The following is a 17,332-nucleotide window of genomic DNA, read 5'->3' as shown; positions in this document are numbered from 1 at the left end:
TGCTAACTTTTTAAATATATATTTACATTTCAAAAATGTCAATTATATGTCATATTTACTAAAGCTTTGTTGGATAATGAACAAAAGAGAATAATAGCAATAGCAATAAAAACAAAAGTTCAAGGGACAATACATGGAAATAGTTTTAGAATAATTTTCAATAAAATAGGAGCTATATTTAAACAATCTAATGCTTACTGCATTTTCATAGACTCTCATTACAATGTCACAGAAATTTTCTATAATGAGTTAAAAGTCATGTCTTCAAGATTTATTGTTTTGTGGTTTTATTTATTTAATCTTTGATATAGATAACCAAGTCCATTAGATGTTTTCCCTTTAATTCAACAGTGAATTTTTACTCACTATTAACTTAGGAGGGAAAAATAACAATATATTGGTAAGGATTCATATAAATGAATATTCCTTATGACAAACTGATACCTATAATAAAATCAAAGTTTCCATGTTGTTATGGAAGTAAATATAAGATCTTATGTTTTACACAGCTCAAAACATCTGACTATTAATGTAAATAACAAAGATGAAGTTCAGTTTTTAAATTGCCAGCATGAATCTTCTGTTGAATACGAAAGTAGCCTAATACCATTTCATAAGGAATAGATACAGAAAATGTTTTAAGTAATTTTTCAAAATGTATTTGTTCATTAGTCTTGCAAATTTTATCATTCTTAAAATGTATGAAAATAATGAGGAGACCTGTAATGTATATAGTCAATGCCTCTCTCTTTCCAGTTTGACCAAAAGCAAATATCTAGCATAAGTGTTCACAGTTATTCTAACCAGTAACTATTAACAGGGGACCAAATGAACACAGCCCCCATACAGAGAAATACTGCTCCAGAGGACAGAATGGAGACAGCAACTAGAAAAAAGCATGAAATAAACACACTGAGCTGTAACAGGAATTTCAGCTGATCAGATTAAAGGAGTGGCATTTGTACATTTCAAAGTGAAATGAATATGAAATTACAAATATATTTAGCCTTGAATTGTTAAAAAAAAATAATATTGCAGGAACAGAGTGTGGAAATCAGCTTTTGAGGGAGTGGAGATGTAGCTCTGTGGTAGAGCATTTGCCTAGCATGGCACAAGGTCTTGGGTTTCCTAGCAAAAAAATAAACAAACAAAAAAGCAGACAAAATCAGCCTTCTAAAAGTCAAAACATTCTTACAACTTATGATAGTCACTCTACCACAAATCTTTTTTCTTGAAAATAGAATAGTTTTGTGCCTAAAATTTGGGGGTCCTTACCTAGAAGACAAGGAAATACTTACATAAAGGTGAAGAATAATTGGAATTATTTCCCCATTTTGTGGTATGTAGGAGGATAGAGTACATTCTCTCAATTTCATTTTTCTTGTTGCCAGTGGTTAAGTACTGGTGATGATAAGTTGAACAGATAGAAGCTTGATTGTCCACGAAGATGGAGTAACAACAACTTGCTCTTGAGTAAAACTACACATCTGTGACTTTTTTGTGCATTGTGAATTTCGTATGAAATTACTAAAATATTTCAATAAGCTAAAAATCTTTGGAAAAGATAAATTCTCAAATCTCACCCACTTCACAGTTCTTTCTTATTCAGTGAAATCAACTTGCTTCCCAAGGTTTTGATTCTGATTACAGACTTACATGCTGAATATTTTATGTCACAAGAATGATGAGGAACCAGTGAGTATAAATACTTTTTAATGGATTGAGACCAGGCAGAAAGGTTTTCTCAGAAAGTTTTCTGAGAAAATCAGGGCAATTTTAGGACTTTTGAGGAATTATAAACTAACTGTACCTAACCCTTACAACTTTGTATTTTTTCCAACCTGAAAAAAAAGTGTGGTGGAGGTACAGATGCCCACATGGTATTACATCAAAATAAAGAAAATTTCCTTTTGGCACTAGAGAATTTTTTAAAGCAGGCCTACTTGGTAAAGATATGAATCTCTCTTATGTTAATGTAATTATACAATCTCAGAGTTGGATGGATCTTAACATCTATAAATATTATAGATAAATAAACAGAATAAAATTAAGTTCATTCTGGTTTTAGAGAGAAGAAAATAAACTGATTTGTTAGGAAGCGTCAGTAATCAAACTCATCCAATGAATCAATGCTGTTCTTCGTTGATAGTGCAAGACTTCTTTGTTCTTGTTGCTTGCTATTACCTCCATTAGTTGAGAAAAACTTTTCTTTGAAGGTGCCACAATTTTCTCAGTATGTTTGAATTTTCTTAATTCAACATAATTTTTAACATCTGAGTTTAATGATTTGTGAGGTCACATGTAGAAATAACTATATTCTGAAAGATAACTTTGTTTGTTCAGGGATTAAAATCAGATTGAATTTGTTGGCGGAATTGGTCATACAATATTTTTCTTCAAACCAGTTCTTGAATAGCCCATGTTAATAGCCAAAAGCAGCTATTTGGAACCCAAACTTACTTTTGAATTGCAAAGTAAAGAATTTAATCTACAGAAACAGAAGTGGTTTATAATGTTAAGCCTAATAGGATAGGACATAGAGTTTTAACAAAGCACTAAAAAAGTGAAAGCTTGATATTTGGTGCATTATTTGGGATTGGGGACCAGAGATTCTTCTGATTGTATTAGTTGGTCTTAGAATTCTGCTGACCGAATCTGCTCACTCTGAACTTTTCTTACAAAAGAAGCTTTCTCTTTTATTAATACTATTTGAAATATTAAAATACTTATTAAAAAATTAGATTTAAATTACTTCAACAAAAATTTTTTATATTAATAGGGAAGTCATCAACTCACTTTTCTGCTGATTTTTATTTTCAATATTGCTTAATCATATCATGTTTCAATGAACATTTACGAAACATTTCATTGCTTATTAGATATTGACTTTTTAAAATGTTGCTTACATTCACTAATTTGTACTTAAGTCTGAAAATATTTCATTTTAGTAGTCACCAGCAAATAACTAGACTGGGCTGATTTCTACAGATTTTATTTTAAAATGTATTCTGACTCTAGATTCTAGTTAGTTTAGGGTGTTTAGAAATATAACATTACATATAAATATAATATTACATATAATGTAATATGATTTGAAAATAAAATATGAAGTATATATTTTGTGCTTATTTTATTTCTAAAAGGTAAATAGCAACTATTAATGATTAGCATTGAGTTATACTGAAAAGTGTTGATTATTTCATACTAATATATCATACTTAGTTCTGTGAAATTTTTCTAACTTACGGACCTATTCCATTCCCTTTCTATATTCATTGCATAACATTTTTGAATTCAAAAGAGATAAGACAAGAAAATACATGAGTGAACAGTTTTCAAAAACCAATTTAAATAAGCTGTGTCAGTACTAGTGTCTGTTTGGTTTAAAAATAATTGTTACATTTCACCAAATTACACATTAAGTCTTTGGAGGCATGAAACACATTCCTGTTATTTTGATCACTGTCTTTTGTATCTCATAGATTTTTCTTTGATTCTAGAGGGAAAAAAACTATTAAATTTTACATAGTCAAGGTTTCTTTGAACTGCATTGTTCAAAATTTTAATTAGCTTTTTAAAAATTAATTAATTAATTTTTGTGGTGCTGAGGATCAAACCTAGGGCATCATGCATGCTAAGCAGGCACTCTGCTACTGAGCTACATCCCCAGTCTAATTAATCGTTTAGTAAGATAGGCGGAGGGGGAAAATGCCTCTTTCATTTAATACAGTTGGTCAAGACAGGTCTACCCTTTACCTTGGCTAAGTCTGCACTTGCTCTGCAATCAGAAACAGCAGAAGAATGCCACAAATGAGGCAACTACCTGCCCTCAGTTCTCGTGATCCCTAATTGTTGTCTCAGAGAAAAATAGTAATTGTATAAGAAGGAGTTCCTTATTGTATCAGGTCACAATTTTGCCTATTTCGATTAATAGGTGGCCCAGGAAGTGGAAAGGGAACTCAAAGTTTGAAAATTGCAGAACGTTATGGATTCCAGTACATTTCAGTGGGGGAATTATTGAGAAAGAAGATCCATAGTACCAGCAGCAATAGGAAATGGAGTCTGATTGCCAAGATAATAACAAATGGGGAATTGGCCCCCCAGGTACTGTCATTTACTTTGCTTCTATTCTGCAAAAAAAAATTTATGCGCGTTATGAGTATGCTAAATTTAACTGTGGTTTTCTATGTTTTCTCTTTACAAAAGGAAACAACAATTACAGAGATAAAACAAAAGCTGATGCAAATACCTGATGAAGAAGGCGTTGTTATTGATGGATTTCCAAGAGATGTTGCCCAGGCTCTATCTTTTGAGGACCAAGTAAGAATGTCTCCTTGTATTTTAATTGACCCACTTTTTGCTTAAGATTTTGAGATTAAAAAGAAAAAGATTTCTTGGAAGGTTTTCTATTTTTTTTAATGAGTTCTGGTTTGAAACAGGCAAATACATCAGTCTGGGTTGGCAGAGGTTATTTCCTTGGCAAATGCTTAAAAATTGAAGATAGTGTCTGCCAAAAGAAAAGATAAAAACTAATAATAGAATTCACTATTTTGATTAAGAATACAAATTTCTCTAAACTTTATTTCAAATGGTTTTTCCTAAGATTACTTTTTATATATAATTACTAAAAATAAGCCTTACTCAGTAATGTCCAAAAATGTAAAATGTCACCCTGTACTTAGGTGCTTGCCAGTTAAAGAAGCCCTCTTTATTGGGTTGTGAAATCCTAAACCTCTTAGCTATATTAATAGAGAATTCAGCTGCCAAAATTTACTCAAATTTCAGTGAAATATGCCTGCTCAACACCTAATACATCTTTCTTAAGGGGAAGTAAATAAATTGAAATCTTTTATGTATCCATTTAATCTTTTTGAAATTAGTATGACAGTTTTCATTTTTTTGTTTCATCAGCTTTCAAATTTATTTTTTTCCTTAGCAATTTCTAATTTTATTAGATTTAGAAATTTTTTTATTGTTGTGCTGGCTGGGAGCACATGGTGGCATTTACAAAAGTTCTTACAGTATATTAAATATATCATAGTTGAATTCACCTCCTCCATCATTTTCCTTTATCCTCTTTTCATTTAAATATTTTAATTACAAAAATAATATCTAACCATACTGGCTTAAAATCCTGCTGTAAAAAAGTGAAAGTCCACTCATCCCCCTTGTTTCATTCATTCCCCTCCTTTCCTGAGAAATAGGAACAGTTAGGTTTGTTGCCTGGTCTTTGTGCATACACACACAGGAAAGCACACACAAATGCATTTCACAATTTCATGCCTGTTTCCAAAATGTCCTCCAAGCACACTTTTCCAATGTCATTCCCATCAACTTTGAATGAGAGTACCTATTTCTCTAGACCAGATAGAATTCATGATTAAAATTTTTGCTAACCTAATAAGTAAGAAATAGCATTTCATATTTCAAACTTACACTTTTGAGTTACTATTATAGTTGGTATATATTCATCTACTTACTGACCATTTGTATTTCTTCCATATGTGAATTGCCTGCTCTCCTTTGCCCACTTTTCTACAGACTTTTAAATATATTGCAGACAGGATTAGGTAAAATAAAAAGCAAACTTATGTCTCACGTGAAAGAATCCTGGAGTTAGGCACTTCAAGGCCAGAAGGTAACTTTGCAGAGCATCTCTTTGAATAGTCTGGTTAATTGAACCAGACTTCAAAATGGCTTTCTCCCCTCGAGTTTCTGCTCTCAACTTCAGTCCAGAACCCATGGTGCTCAGTCACTTGCAGAGCTTGTTTTAACTTCTGTGGTCTTGAAGAGGAAAAAACTGAACAAGTCAGATCCATATCATATTGCCGTTGAAAATGGGTGCCATGGCAGCTGCTCCATGTGATTCTTGGCTGAGCATGACAGCCAGGTAGATGCACGGCCATCCAAACCTGGTCCACCCCACATTGAATGATCTGCTCTTGGTAGGTACAAGCAGATATAGCCACATGATTCCTTCTCTTTTGCCTCCCCTGCTCATGGTGCTGGGAGTTTATGCCAGGGCCTCACACATGCTAAGCACAAGCTCTACCCTGTCTATTGCTTTTTAAACATGCTGTGTTGGAGCTCTGTCTTTTTCCCTGGATGATAACTCAGGAAGATACCTTGGATTTTCTGATCACTTAAAAAAGCATTAAGAGATAGTCTCATTTTTAGCTATCAAAAAGTCCTATCCAATCTAAATGAAAATTTCAGTTTTCCACTCAATGTAACATATCTCTCCTGTTCCCTGCTTGGGCCTGGCTTATCTTGGAAACCTAAAGTGGTATCTCAGAATACTAAAATCCCTCCTCCTGTGACTGGTGGTGCAGTTGAAGTGTGGGCAGGGTGGTGTGGAAAGATGGTTCCTTCCCACATAGGAAAGGGGTAGACAATGCATAGCCCTCCAGCAGCTTTTCATGGCTACCTAACTGGTCTCTATCATCACCTAGATAGCCTGGCAGGGTGCTTTGCCAAGGGGCACAGTACTGGTTTGGGATTATCTGTCCACTCTTTAGGATGGTCTGTTATCTCTGGGTAGAATGTGAAGTCACTTACATTTGTTCTTTTAACCACACTTCTGAGGTTGGAAAAAATCCAATTTAACTTTTTTTAAAGTTAGGTTACTATAGTATCCTGGAGTTTCTCAGCCGCTCTGGCAGTGTGGTGGTGCCTGAGATTGATGTCATATTGATGGTCTGTAGAGGTCTGTGGCAACAGAGGCAAAGATGCTTGTGCGAACCCTTAGGGTCAGCACATTTACATCTCACTCTGTGTAGACTGAAACTTCTGTGGTGTCTATTTTTCTGGTATCCCTTCTGATACCAAAAGTGTGAGGGCTTCCTCCACCAACTCTCCACTTCTCCAACACCAACTCGTGTCCAGGCATTCAACCTGGTCCAGAGTTAAAAGAGCCTCCATAGGTTAAGGCTTAGTACCTCAAATCTGCTCCCATTATAGACACCAGTTGCAAGTCTCAGCAACCACCTATACTTCTAATTAACTGATTACATTTGCCAAACTGCCTTCCACAGGTTAAATAATTCACTAGAATGACTCACAGAACTAAGGGAAACAAACAAACATGTTGACATGTTGCTCACAGGAACAGCCAAATGGAAGAAAACTGTAGGGCAACTAAGAGGGGGTAAGGTGCAGAGCTTCCACACGCTCTCTGGCACACTACCCTCCCAACAGTGTATTCAGCAAATCTAAAGCCCCCTGATCCTCCTGGTAACAGTTTTAATGACCTTATCTCCACCCTCCTTCTCCTCCTTAGCATGTAGTGCTAAGCATGTAGTAGCATGTAGTGCTGAAAGTTCCCAGTCTAATCCTGTGTTTGATCTCGGTGTAGTCTGAAGGGGCTTGTTATGAGGAACGCAAGACATACTTGTCACTCAAGAAATTCCATTGGCTTTAGGAGATCTGTGTCAGAAACAAAGACTATACATTTTTATTATGCCATAGTTACTCAAGCTTTTTCTTTAATTCAGCTTTTTTATTGGAAATGTAGACATGTACATACATGCACACATATGTGCACACACACACACACACATTTTCCCCAGGACTTCCTCAACACAAGTCCAACATGTAAGAAGAGGTAGATTTCTGATGTCTGACTTTGTAACAAAAAGAACCAACACAAGTATACAACACTTAGAATAAAGAAGTATAATTTTTAGGCCGGGTGTGCTGACACACATTTGTAATCCCAACTACTCAGGAGGGGAAGCAGAAGACCAGTGGGAGCAAAATTAGCAAAACCCTGTCTCAAAAGCAAAATACAAACAATAGGGCTGGGGGCATAACTTAGTTGGTAGAGATTTGTCTAGCATGTGCAAGGTCCTAAGTTTCATTCCTAGTACTACCAAAAAAAAAAAGTGTATTTTTTTTCTTTTAGGGAATAGTCTCAGTGTGAACAGTCCAGATTGGCTGTGCAGATTTTCTTCTTGAAGTCATTGAAGTCATTTAGGGATCCTGGTTCCTTCTCAAATGTTATTCTGGCATCTCCTAGGACATTGTCACCATCATCTGTGTGGTTGAAACAGGGTTGTCATCACAGATGGGTTCCAGCTGACATTAAGGAAAACACAAAGAACTGAAGGCCCAGATCTGGAAGTGACATTTGTCACTTCTGCTCGCATGGCATTCCTGAGCATTTAGACCTGCTGTAATTGTGAAGAAGACTGGGAAGTATTGCCCTCTGGGCAGCCAGGGGTCTGGCTACAGCTTCATTACTGGAGAAAGTTGGGAGAATTCTCAGCTTCTACCAGTTTGCCTCCTGGCCATGCAAATGTCTTCCTGCCCCTTCCTCCCACATAGAGCAGTACTCTCAGAAAGGAAGGGACGGTGTCTGTCCTGATCCTGAGAGCCCCATCATTAGTTAGGGTTGAGAATCTGCTTGATATCTCCTCAGTAGGTCCAGCCTTGACTCCTCACATTCAGCCACTTACAAACAAAATTTCAAGTTCTCTTCCTCTCCTCCCACTAACAAACATAATGGTATAAGACTAGGATAAGTAGAATAAAGTCCCCTATTCAGAAAAGGGAACTTGGGGGATATATGCTATAGTCATAGAACCATGGCTTGTAGCAAATTCCATTAGGCAGGATTGCTTATGGTCCTTGCCCCATAATGGAGGGATTTCCAAGGTTAGCCTATTGACAACCCCTGTGTCTGCTCTTTTAGAGTAACTCCACTGTCTTCTGAGACCCCAGCCCCCTAGAAGTTCTTCCTTGTCCTACAAGGCCATATTGAACTGATGTGTTGGAGACTACACCCCTCTCAAACCCATTTTAACTTTGAAAAGAACAAAATCCAAGTATTTTCTGGTTAGGCCTATGTTTACTTTGGGGAAACTATTTCTTCAAAAATTTGGTACACACTTCTGCTCTTTTTGCTTCCAGTTAGTGCCTGTAACTACACCCAAAATTCTTAAACTGCTTTATTTCCATGTTTTCTCATTTTAGTGACAGTTACCTTGAGATCCTATAAAATGCAAGCTTGGGTGGAAGGTAACTCCATTGGTCTGGTGGTGGGGAAATGGGAGTTAATGACAGGCCTTTAAGCTACAACTGCCTCATCTCCTGCTGTTGAAGATATTGTAACAGTTGGCTTTCAACTCCATGAGGTCCTAAATTCCTAGATTATTTCTTTCTACATCTACTTGCAAACTGGTCAGTTCTTTCGTGAGTCTATTTCTTGTAACATGTTGCTAAATACAGCAAAGAGCAGCCAGAATATACTAACATTCTAGTTCTTTCTAGCCATTTCTTTTCTAGCTACAGGCTCCTCTGGAACTTAGTCTGACTTCCCAGTCATCACAGTAATAGTTGCACCAGATATAGCATCTCACTTAATATGACTGGTATATTGCTCAGAGTATATCCAAGGTGCTATATAGTAAAAGAATGCAATGACACAGTGGCGTGGCATGGAAAGCTAGATGAAGACTTAGTCTTCACCTTCACTCAAGGGCACAGTTGCTTCCAACTGATTGTCCCTTCCAGTTTTTGGTCACCGGACCTCTTTACACTTTGAAAAGTCATTAAGGACCTCAAAAGCTTTTATTTATACCATATGAGAAATTAAAACACGTTTTTTAAATGTTTATCTGTAAAGTCACTTAAAAATAACAAATCCATGTAAGGTAACAACATGTTTATGAAAAGTAACCATATTTTAAAAAAAAAAAGCAGTGCTGAGAGAGGCATTGCTGTACCTATTTACAAATCTCTTCAACTTCTAGCTAAGAGCAGACAGCTGAATTCTCATATCTGCTTTTGTATTCAGACTGCTGTGACATCAGACTTAGTATAGCCACTGGAAAACTCCACTGTGAGAGAATTATAGTGAAAAGTGCACGTAATGTCAGTGTTACAATGAAAATAGTTTTGACCTGTGACCTTCCAGAAGGGATCTTGGTAATCCCCAGGGTCTCAAGAGCACACTTTGAGAAACCTGCCTTGGGACATTGTTGACATATCAATGGTGAAAGATTTGTCATTGCCATGGCCAGGTTCCAACTCCTGGGAGGGGACAGAGAATGCAAAGGATTCATGCTCCATTTAAGTCCCAAAGCACAAGACCCCACATATCACATTTAACTCTCCATGATGAGCACTTAGATCACTTGGCTGCATGCCATCTACAAGGGAGGCTGGGAAATGTAGTCAAGCCATTTGGTCATATCTACCCACAGAGCTGTTGTTATGGAAGAAAGGAAAACAGATTTTCTACTACATTCTAAGTGCTGTGCATCGTACCATCTTTCCTTCCCATCCTTACTTCTCAGCTCAAGATCTGTACTCTCTCAGTCCCTGGGCTTGACATTTCAAGAGAAGAAGAGAGAAGACCTTTGTTGTACTCATTGGATTTGTGTAGTACTTCCTTTCTAGCTGAAAAATATCTTCTCACTTTTGGCATGATTATTGAAAGGAAATAACAGATTAATGTGGGGAAAAGAAGTCTAAGTAAGATCTTTTCACCATTGGCCAAACATACTGCAAAGTCAAGATTTTACACAATGAAAACTGTTTTAATTTTTAAAGTTGTAGAATTTTGTAGTCCATGGGATTAAAGTAGGGAGAAAGGCTAGATTTTCCCTAGTGTGGAGTTGTTAACCAAAGAAACAATAAAGTTGAAACCACTGAAAACCCTCTGGTGCTATTATTGAAAATAGAGAAGGAAGCCAAGGTCATGCCTGTAAACCCAGCTAGGCCAGTGACGGTAAGTAGGAGGATGGTGGTCTAAGGCCAGCCCTGGGAAAAACATGAGACCCAAAAGCAAAATAGGGCTGGAGGTGTAGATCAAATGGTAGAGCACCTGCATACCAAGTATGAGATGCTGAGTTCAAACTCCAGTATTGCAAGTGGTCACAAATGTATGATACTTTTTCCTATTTCCCTGCATCTCACCAATACTTTATTTATCTCCTTTTATTTATTTTTTAGGCTATCTGATGGATTAGAAATGTTTCTATTTTGCTATGTTAATTTGCATTTTCCTAATCACTAGTGAATTGAAACATTAAAAAAGTTATTTATTGACTATTTGTAGTTCCTCTTTTGAGAATTGCCAAAAGACAACCTTGTCCCATATTCCATTCTTATTATATTTTTTGAGTTTTAAAAAATTGACTTGGAAATTCCAGATACTAATTCTCATAATATTTCTTCTATTTATTCTTCCCTCGATCATGTTTAAGATGCATATTGTCCTACAGAAATTTTCAATTTTGCTATCATATATTATATAAGTATATATACATATTTATATATATGAGTATATATATCATGGCAAAATTTATATATATGTATGTACATACATATGTATATACACACACATCAGTATTTTCTCTTTGAATTTTGCATTTGGGTCTTAAGAAAGTGTTACAGTTTCATAAAAATATTCTGTATTTGTCTAGTTGTTTTTCATTTTGTTTGATGGTTCAGGTATTTCTTCTGTCTATATTAATTTTTGTAGGTAGTGTGAGGTAGAGATAGAATTTTGTTGCATATTTTATTGTATATTAAAATGCATCATCATTTGCTAACTTGCACATACCATTGAAATGACTTATTCATATGTAGACATGGTTCCGCTATGGTTTCTCTATTAGCTCTTTTGTCTGTTTATATATTTCTAATGTCATGGTTTCAATTGAAGAAATCTAAATTCTCATCTGACAACTGAAGGACAATCCCTACCTGCTATGGTTTGAATGTGGGTAGTGTCTCCCAAAGGCTTATATGTAAAGATCTGGTCCCCAGGATGGAGGTATTGAGAGGGTCTGTGAACCTTTAAGAGGTGGGGCCTTATGGGATATCATTAGGTCAGTGGTGGGTGCTTCCAAAGGGGATTTGAGACCCTGGACAGTTTTCTTTCTTTCTGGCTCCTGATGTGAGCACTCACTTCAACATGTGCCCCTGCCTGGATATGCTGCCCTTGCCAGAGACCCAAACCAATGGGGCCACTTGAGCTTGGACATGTCTTTCCAGAACTGTGAGCCAAAATGAAATTCTCTTTACTTCATAAATAGCCTGCGTCAGGTATTCAATTATAATGATCCGAAGCTGAGTAACACACCTCCTTTTCTCTTTTTAGTGCGCTATTCCTATACATTTATTCTTCTTTATAAATTTAATATCAACTTGTCAGGCCCATAAAAATCTTCCAAATTGCAATATAGATTTTGTGTACATAGATAAGTAGATAAGCTTTCGGAGAGCTGATATCTCCCCATTCATGATCATTGCCATATTACTCTGTTTATTCAGGCCTACTTTTATGTTCTTCATTAAGTTAGGTTGTATAATTTTACATATAAAAATCTACTATTTTTGTTAGTTTTGTTCCTAGGTAGCTTATAGTTTTTTGCTAGTATGAACAAGTTATTTTTTTCTGACCTATTCTTTGGTGCTCAATTGATCCTAATGGAATTATTGTTGGTGTTTGTAGATGTGTTTCCCCAGACAAGCTTCTATTCTTTGCTTTCTGTTCTCTTTAAGGCAGAGTTGACTCCTTCATGTTATAAGCTTCCTTTCTTCTCTTCTCACAACAATTACCCCAAAGAACCACACCTGCCTAGCTTACTTACTATGCTCTTTATTGGGTTCTATTAGACTACACTTATTTGAAGTGGTAAATAATTATCAGTTTTATGGATATTCAAACTAATTCAAGTAACTGTGTAAAAAGTAATCTTGAGTTCAGTTTGTCAGATATTCATATAAATCAATGGAGTTGGTTATAATGTCAGTGGAGTGGAGTGGGTGTTGACTTTCACTTACCATGTGCTCCTGACTGACTCTCTTGGAGTCTCAGTGTTTTCCTTTGAAGAATGGAAATTGTAATGCTTCATGTGATTATTGTGAAAATCAAATGAGATAAGTATCTGTGGATCTTAGCAGTTTGTGTCTCATAGTAAGCAAAAGGAAGTATTATTATTACACCATGTTAAGAATAAACACTCCATTGATTTATAATTTTTAAAAAGGGGGGAGCAATTTTCTACTCCCTTTTGTCAGAGGCTCTGAAAGCAAAAAGACTCTGGTCCTTGTAGGGGCTGTTATTTAAATGGATTGATGAAACCCTTAGCGGATACCTTGAGATGTTAAGGCTGCCCAGGACAGGGCTGCTTTTATTTTGTGTTCTGAGGTTCCACCTAAACATTTGTTTAAAGAAAGTTTTGCATTTCTAAAAACAGCTGGAAACTACTCCAGAGATTTGTCATGCTGGAGTCCAGGGACATTCACACTGCTTAGAAGGAAGCTTTTGGAAGCTCACTAATTAGCACATCCTCTACCCTCATCCTCTCTCCCTTCCTGAGCCAGAAGCAAAAAAGAATTAATAATTATTTGAAGTCAGAGGTGATGATAATCCCAAATTCCAAAGTGAGCCCATGGCAGGAGCACTAACACTGAGGAAGCAGGCACTGGCCCTGTAGTTCAAATATGTGCTCTTATCTGACATCAGCTCTCTGAGGAGGCCAGTGAACAACCCCCCTCTGCCTCAGCACAGGGCAGTCTCACCCCTCATAGCTGCAAGAAGTAAGTCCATGTCCCTTTCACTATAGTCTCCTTTCAGCTCAGCTTCTTAAAAACTAGTGTCTAGAGTAATCTAATTCATTCACATGACCACTGTGGCTGGCAAGGCAAATGTAAGATGCTCTCAGACATGCATCTTGGTTTTACATATTTAAACACAACCAAAACCCCCTCCATTCCGTGGATCATCTTTTGGTTCTAATCAGTTTTCCTCCTGGTTTCTCCCTCCTGGAGGTTGATCCCACATTGTATATTCTTGCTTGTCCCAATTAGGCTTCTGTGTACATCCACATCCATGGACTCCTCCTCCTCCTCCTCCTCCTCCCCCTCTTCTTCCTCTTCCTCCACCTTTCCCCTTCTCTTCCTTCACCTTTCCCCTTCTCTTCCTTCCCCCTCCTCCCTCCCTCCTTCTCTTTCTTTCTTCTTCTTCCTCCTTCTCCCTCCCCTCTCCTCCTCTTCTTTCTTCTTCTTCTTCTTCTTCTTCTTCTTCTTCTTCTTCTTCTTCTTCTTCTTCTTCTTCTTCTTCTTCTTCTTCTTCTTCTTCTTTTCTTCTTCTTCTTCTTCTTTTCTTCTTCTTCTTCTTCTTCCTCAGTACTAGGGTGTGAACTCAGGGTCTTCTTGCTAGGCAGTTAATCTACCCCTTGAGCTATGCCTCCAGCACTTTTTGACTTTAACATATTTTTCAGATAGCATCTCACTTTTGCCTAGACTGGCTTCAGACCAGGATCCTCCAAATATCCACCTCCTGAGTAGCTAGAATTGTAGATGTGCACCACAGATCCAGCCCCCACGTCCACGTGACTTCACAGGAGCAATGGTTTGGTGTTCCTGGCTGCCCTTTAAGGGCTCTGTGCAGACCTTCCTTCATGATGATGCTGAGTTTCTCTTTCAAGTAAATACAGAAGCTTCCTTATTTTTTTGACATGTATATGACAAAGATTCAGACCTTTTCCTTCTCTTGTATTCACAGATACTGACTGAAGTTACACTGACCTGATTTTAACAGTCTTTACATTTTTTATTCTATTTTTGGTGCAAGCAGAGTATATTATTTCTGGAATATTATTTATATTTGAATGTACCTACTTATTGTTGGGTTTTTATCACGTTATCACTTTACTACTCAACATTAGCTATTATTCTTCCACTTTACAGACAAGAAAACTAAGACTCAAACAACTTAAGTGACATGTTTTCATCCACAAGCAGGACAGGACAGAGCTAGAATTTCAGTCTTGGAGTCAAAATGAAATCTAGATGGTAGCTATCTCTAACTTTGAGATCACAAGCACAGAGCCTTCAGACTGAATGGGGGCTGTAAACAATTTATTTTTTAATGTATGCCAAGCCAAGCATGGTGGTATATACCTGTAATTCCAGCACTCAGGAGGCTGAAGTGGGAAGATTGAGAGTTCAAGGCCAGCCTGGACTATATAAAATTATAAGATTACAAAATTAAAAGCTGACCTCTGTTTTCCTTGAAAATTTTGGGGATTTGGCAGCTCCCAGTCCACATTCCTACATCTGAGTCATGGCCATTGTTATTAAGCAGGGTGGATGCTCTCCATTTTACCACTGGCTCCCACCCCCAGCCCAGCCCTACCTCCTATCACAGATTGGCTCTTATGAGGTGTTGAGTCCATACCCAACAGCCCCACTTGTCCTCCCCTCCTCTCAGCTTCAGCTGTCTGCTGGTAGAACTCAACCAGGTATGACCATTCTCTGTCATACCATGTCTGCCACTGCCCCATGTGTCAGGGTCAGGATGTCATTACTTCATTGTCAGTACAGCCTGTATCCTCACTGTAGATGCCCATGCAGTCAGCCCGTCTGTGTCAGGCTGTTTCCTACACTGTGTCTTCAGGATTCTCCTAAAGACTCAGCCTATTGGAAAGCAGACATACTGTGTGAGGCAATAAAGTGCAGAAGTAGCTGCTTGATTGACATGGGAGAAGGGGGAGGGAAATAATAAATTCATAATAGTCGTGGTAACAAAAATATTGAATATATGCTAAGAATGTACATGCCAGAGGTTGCTCTGAACCCATAAATGTTAAACCTCAAAACAGTCCTATGATATAAAGAAAATAGTTGGTCCTGTCTCTTATGTGAGAAGATGGGAGACTCAGTTACAAAGAGGCTGAGGAATCTCTCAAAGTCACACAGATATGAAGAGGTAGAGATGGGATTTGAACTCAGGCAGTCTAGGTAGGTTCTGAGGCTTTAGCCTTAATGACCATGTGCCTTTTTCAGAAACATAGATTACTATGCCAGAGTATTCTCTAGATATGATTGTTTAAATACTACTTTTATGACCTAAAACCAGGCTGGGAATGTGGCTCAGTGCTGTAGAGTGTTTGTCTAACATGGTTTGGGTCCCAGCACCAACATACACATACAAAAGAAGTTCAACCTAAAATCTACTTATACTAAATTAAACAACATATGACAACCAAAGAGTCTTGAACCATGGAATAAGAATTGAAGATGAAACTAATATAGTAAATTTAAGATATTACTTAAATATTTTTTCCTGGGGAGGGGAGTTGAACTCAAGGCCTCATGCGTGCTGGCAGGTGCCCTACTGCTTAAGCCATACTCCCCAGCATGGCTTTTTGTGTTCATTATTTTTGAGATAGGCTCTCACTTTATTAAAGCCCAGGCTGACCTGGAATGAAATCCTGTTTGTGCTTCCCATGTAGCTAGAGATGCACTTGCACACCACAGCACCCAGCCATTAGTTGAGAGGGGATCTCACAAAATTTTGCCTGGACTGACCTCAAACCATGATCCTCTTGCTCTCTGCCTTCTGAGTAGCTGCGATTACAGGTTTTAGTCCACCATGCTAGCATAAATATTAAGTGACTAAGGTCCACTGTAGTTCAGGTGATGAAATGGCATGGGTGTCTCAGGAGAAGACAGCTTTTGATATTATTTCATTTTACTTAGCAATAGATATTTATTGAGCCAGGCACTGTGGCTGCACCTATAATCCTAGCTACTTGGGAGGCTGAGATTGAGAGGACTGAGGTTCAAGACCAGCCCAGGAAAATAGTTTACAAGACCCCATCTCCAAAATAACCAGGGCAAAATGGACTTGAGCCATGACTCAGGCATCTGCTTTGCAAGTGTGAAGCCCTGAATTTAAACCCCAGTTTCAAAACTATGTATATTTATTGAGCTGCTTCTAGGCTATTATACTTTGTTTTGTAAACACAAGGTGAATGAATACATGTGTCCTATGATTAAAGTATATGTATAGAAGAGTATGAACATATGCAATGCTTAGTGTGTTTTCTCTCTCTCTCTCTCTCTTTCTCTCAAACTTTAATTTTCATTGTTGAGTGTTGTAAGGATATAAAATCATGCACAAGGAACTCTTTCCTATGCTTGCCCCAGTTACCTTCCTGGAATGCAGATGGTGTGTCCTTCCAGAGATATTGTATACAAAGAAATACACATATAGATTTTCTCCTACCTTTTTGCTTTTTTCACTTAATGTTTGGATATTATTCTTTGTACTTTTGATCATACAAACCTTCAGGAAAATTAATATGAAGATTAGATCCTACTATCTATCCATTATAATATAACTTATAAAACACACATCAAATATTTAAGAAGGTGAGATGAAGCTAAAATAACTGACAATTTTAACAATTTATATATTATATTAGTAGAAAAAATAGTTTTTCACTAATATATTTTAAGTTTAATGTGATTTTAAATGAAACTCTATTTCAAATTCTGTAATTTTCAAAGATTTGATTTAAAACTAAAC

At 37.0% G+C, this 17,332-nt stretch overlaps 1 protein-coding gene across 2 annotated transcripts in view; it reads left to right on the top strand.

The window, feature by feature from the left end:
• Positions 1–17,332, top strand: part of Ak5 (adenylate kinase 5) — a 279,023-nt gene that overhangs the window by 61,212 nt on the left and 200,479 nt on the right. For both annotated transcript variants that reach the window (XM_074079730.1, XM_074079729.1), the window contains exons 4-5: positions 3,935–4,104; positions 4,207–4,320. In XM_074079730.1, the coding sequence (XP_073935831.1) occupies positions 3,935–4,104; positions 4,207–4,320 (284 nt within the window). The remainder of the gene's footprint in view (positions 1–3,934; positions 4,105–4,206; positions 4,321–17,332) is intronic.

This window comes from Castor canadensis, chromosome 7 (genome assembly GCF_047511655.1).
Source record: "Castor canadensis chromosome 7, mCasCan1.hap1v2, whole genome shotgun sequence".
NCBI lineage: Eukaryota > Metazoa > Chordata > Mammalia > Rodentia > Castoridae > Castor > Castor canadensis.
This window is presented reverse-complemented; position numbering and strand designations above follow the sequence as displayed.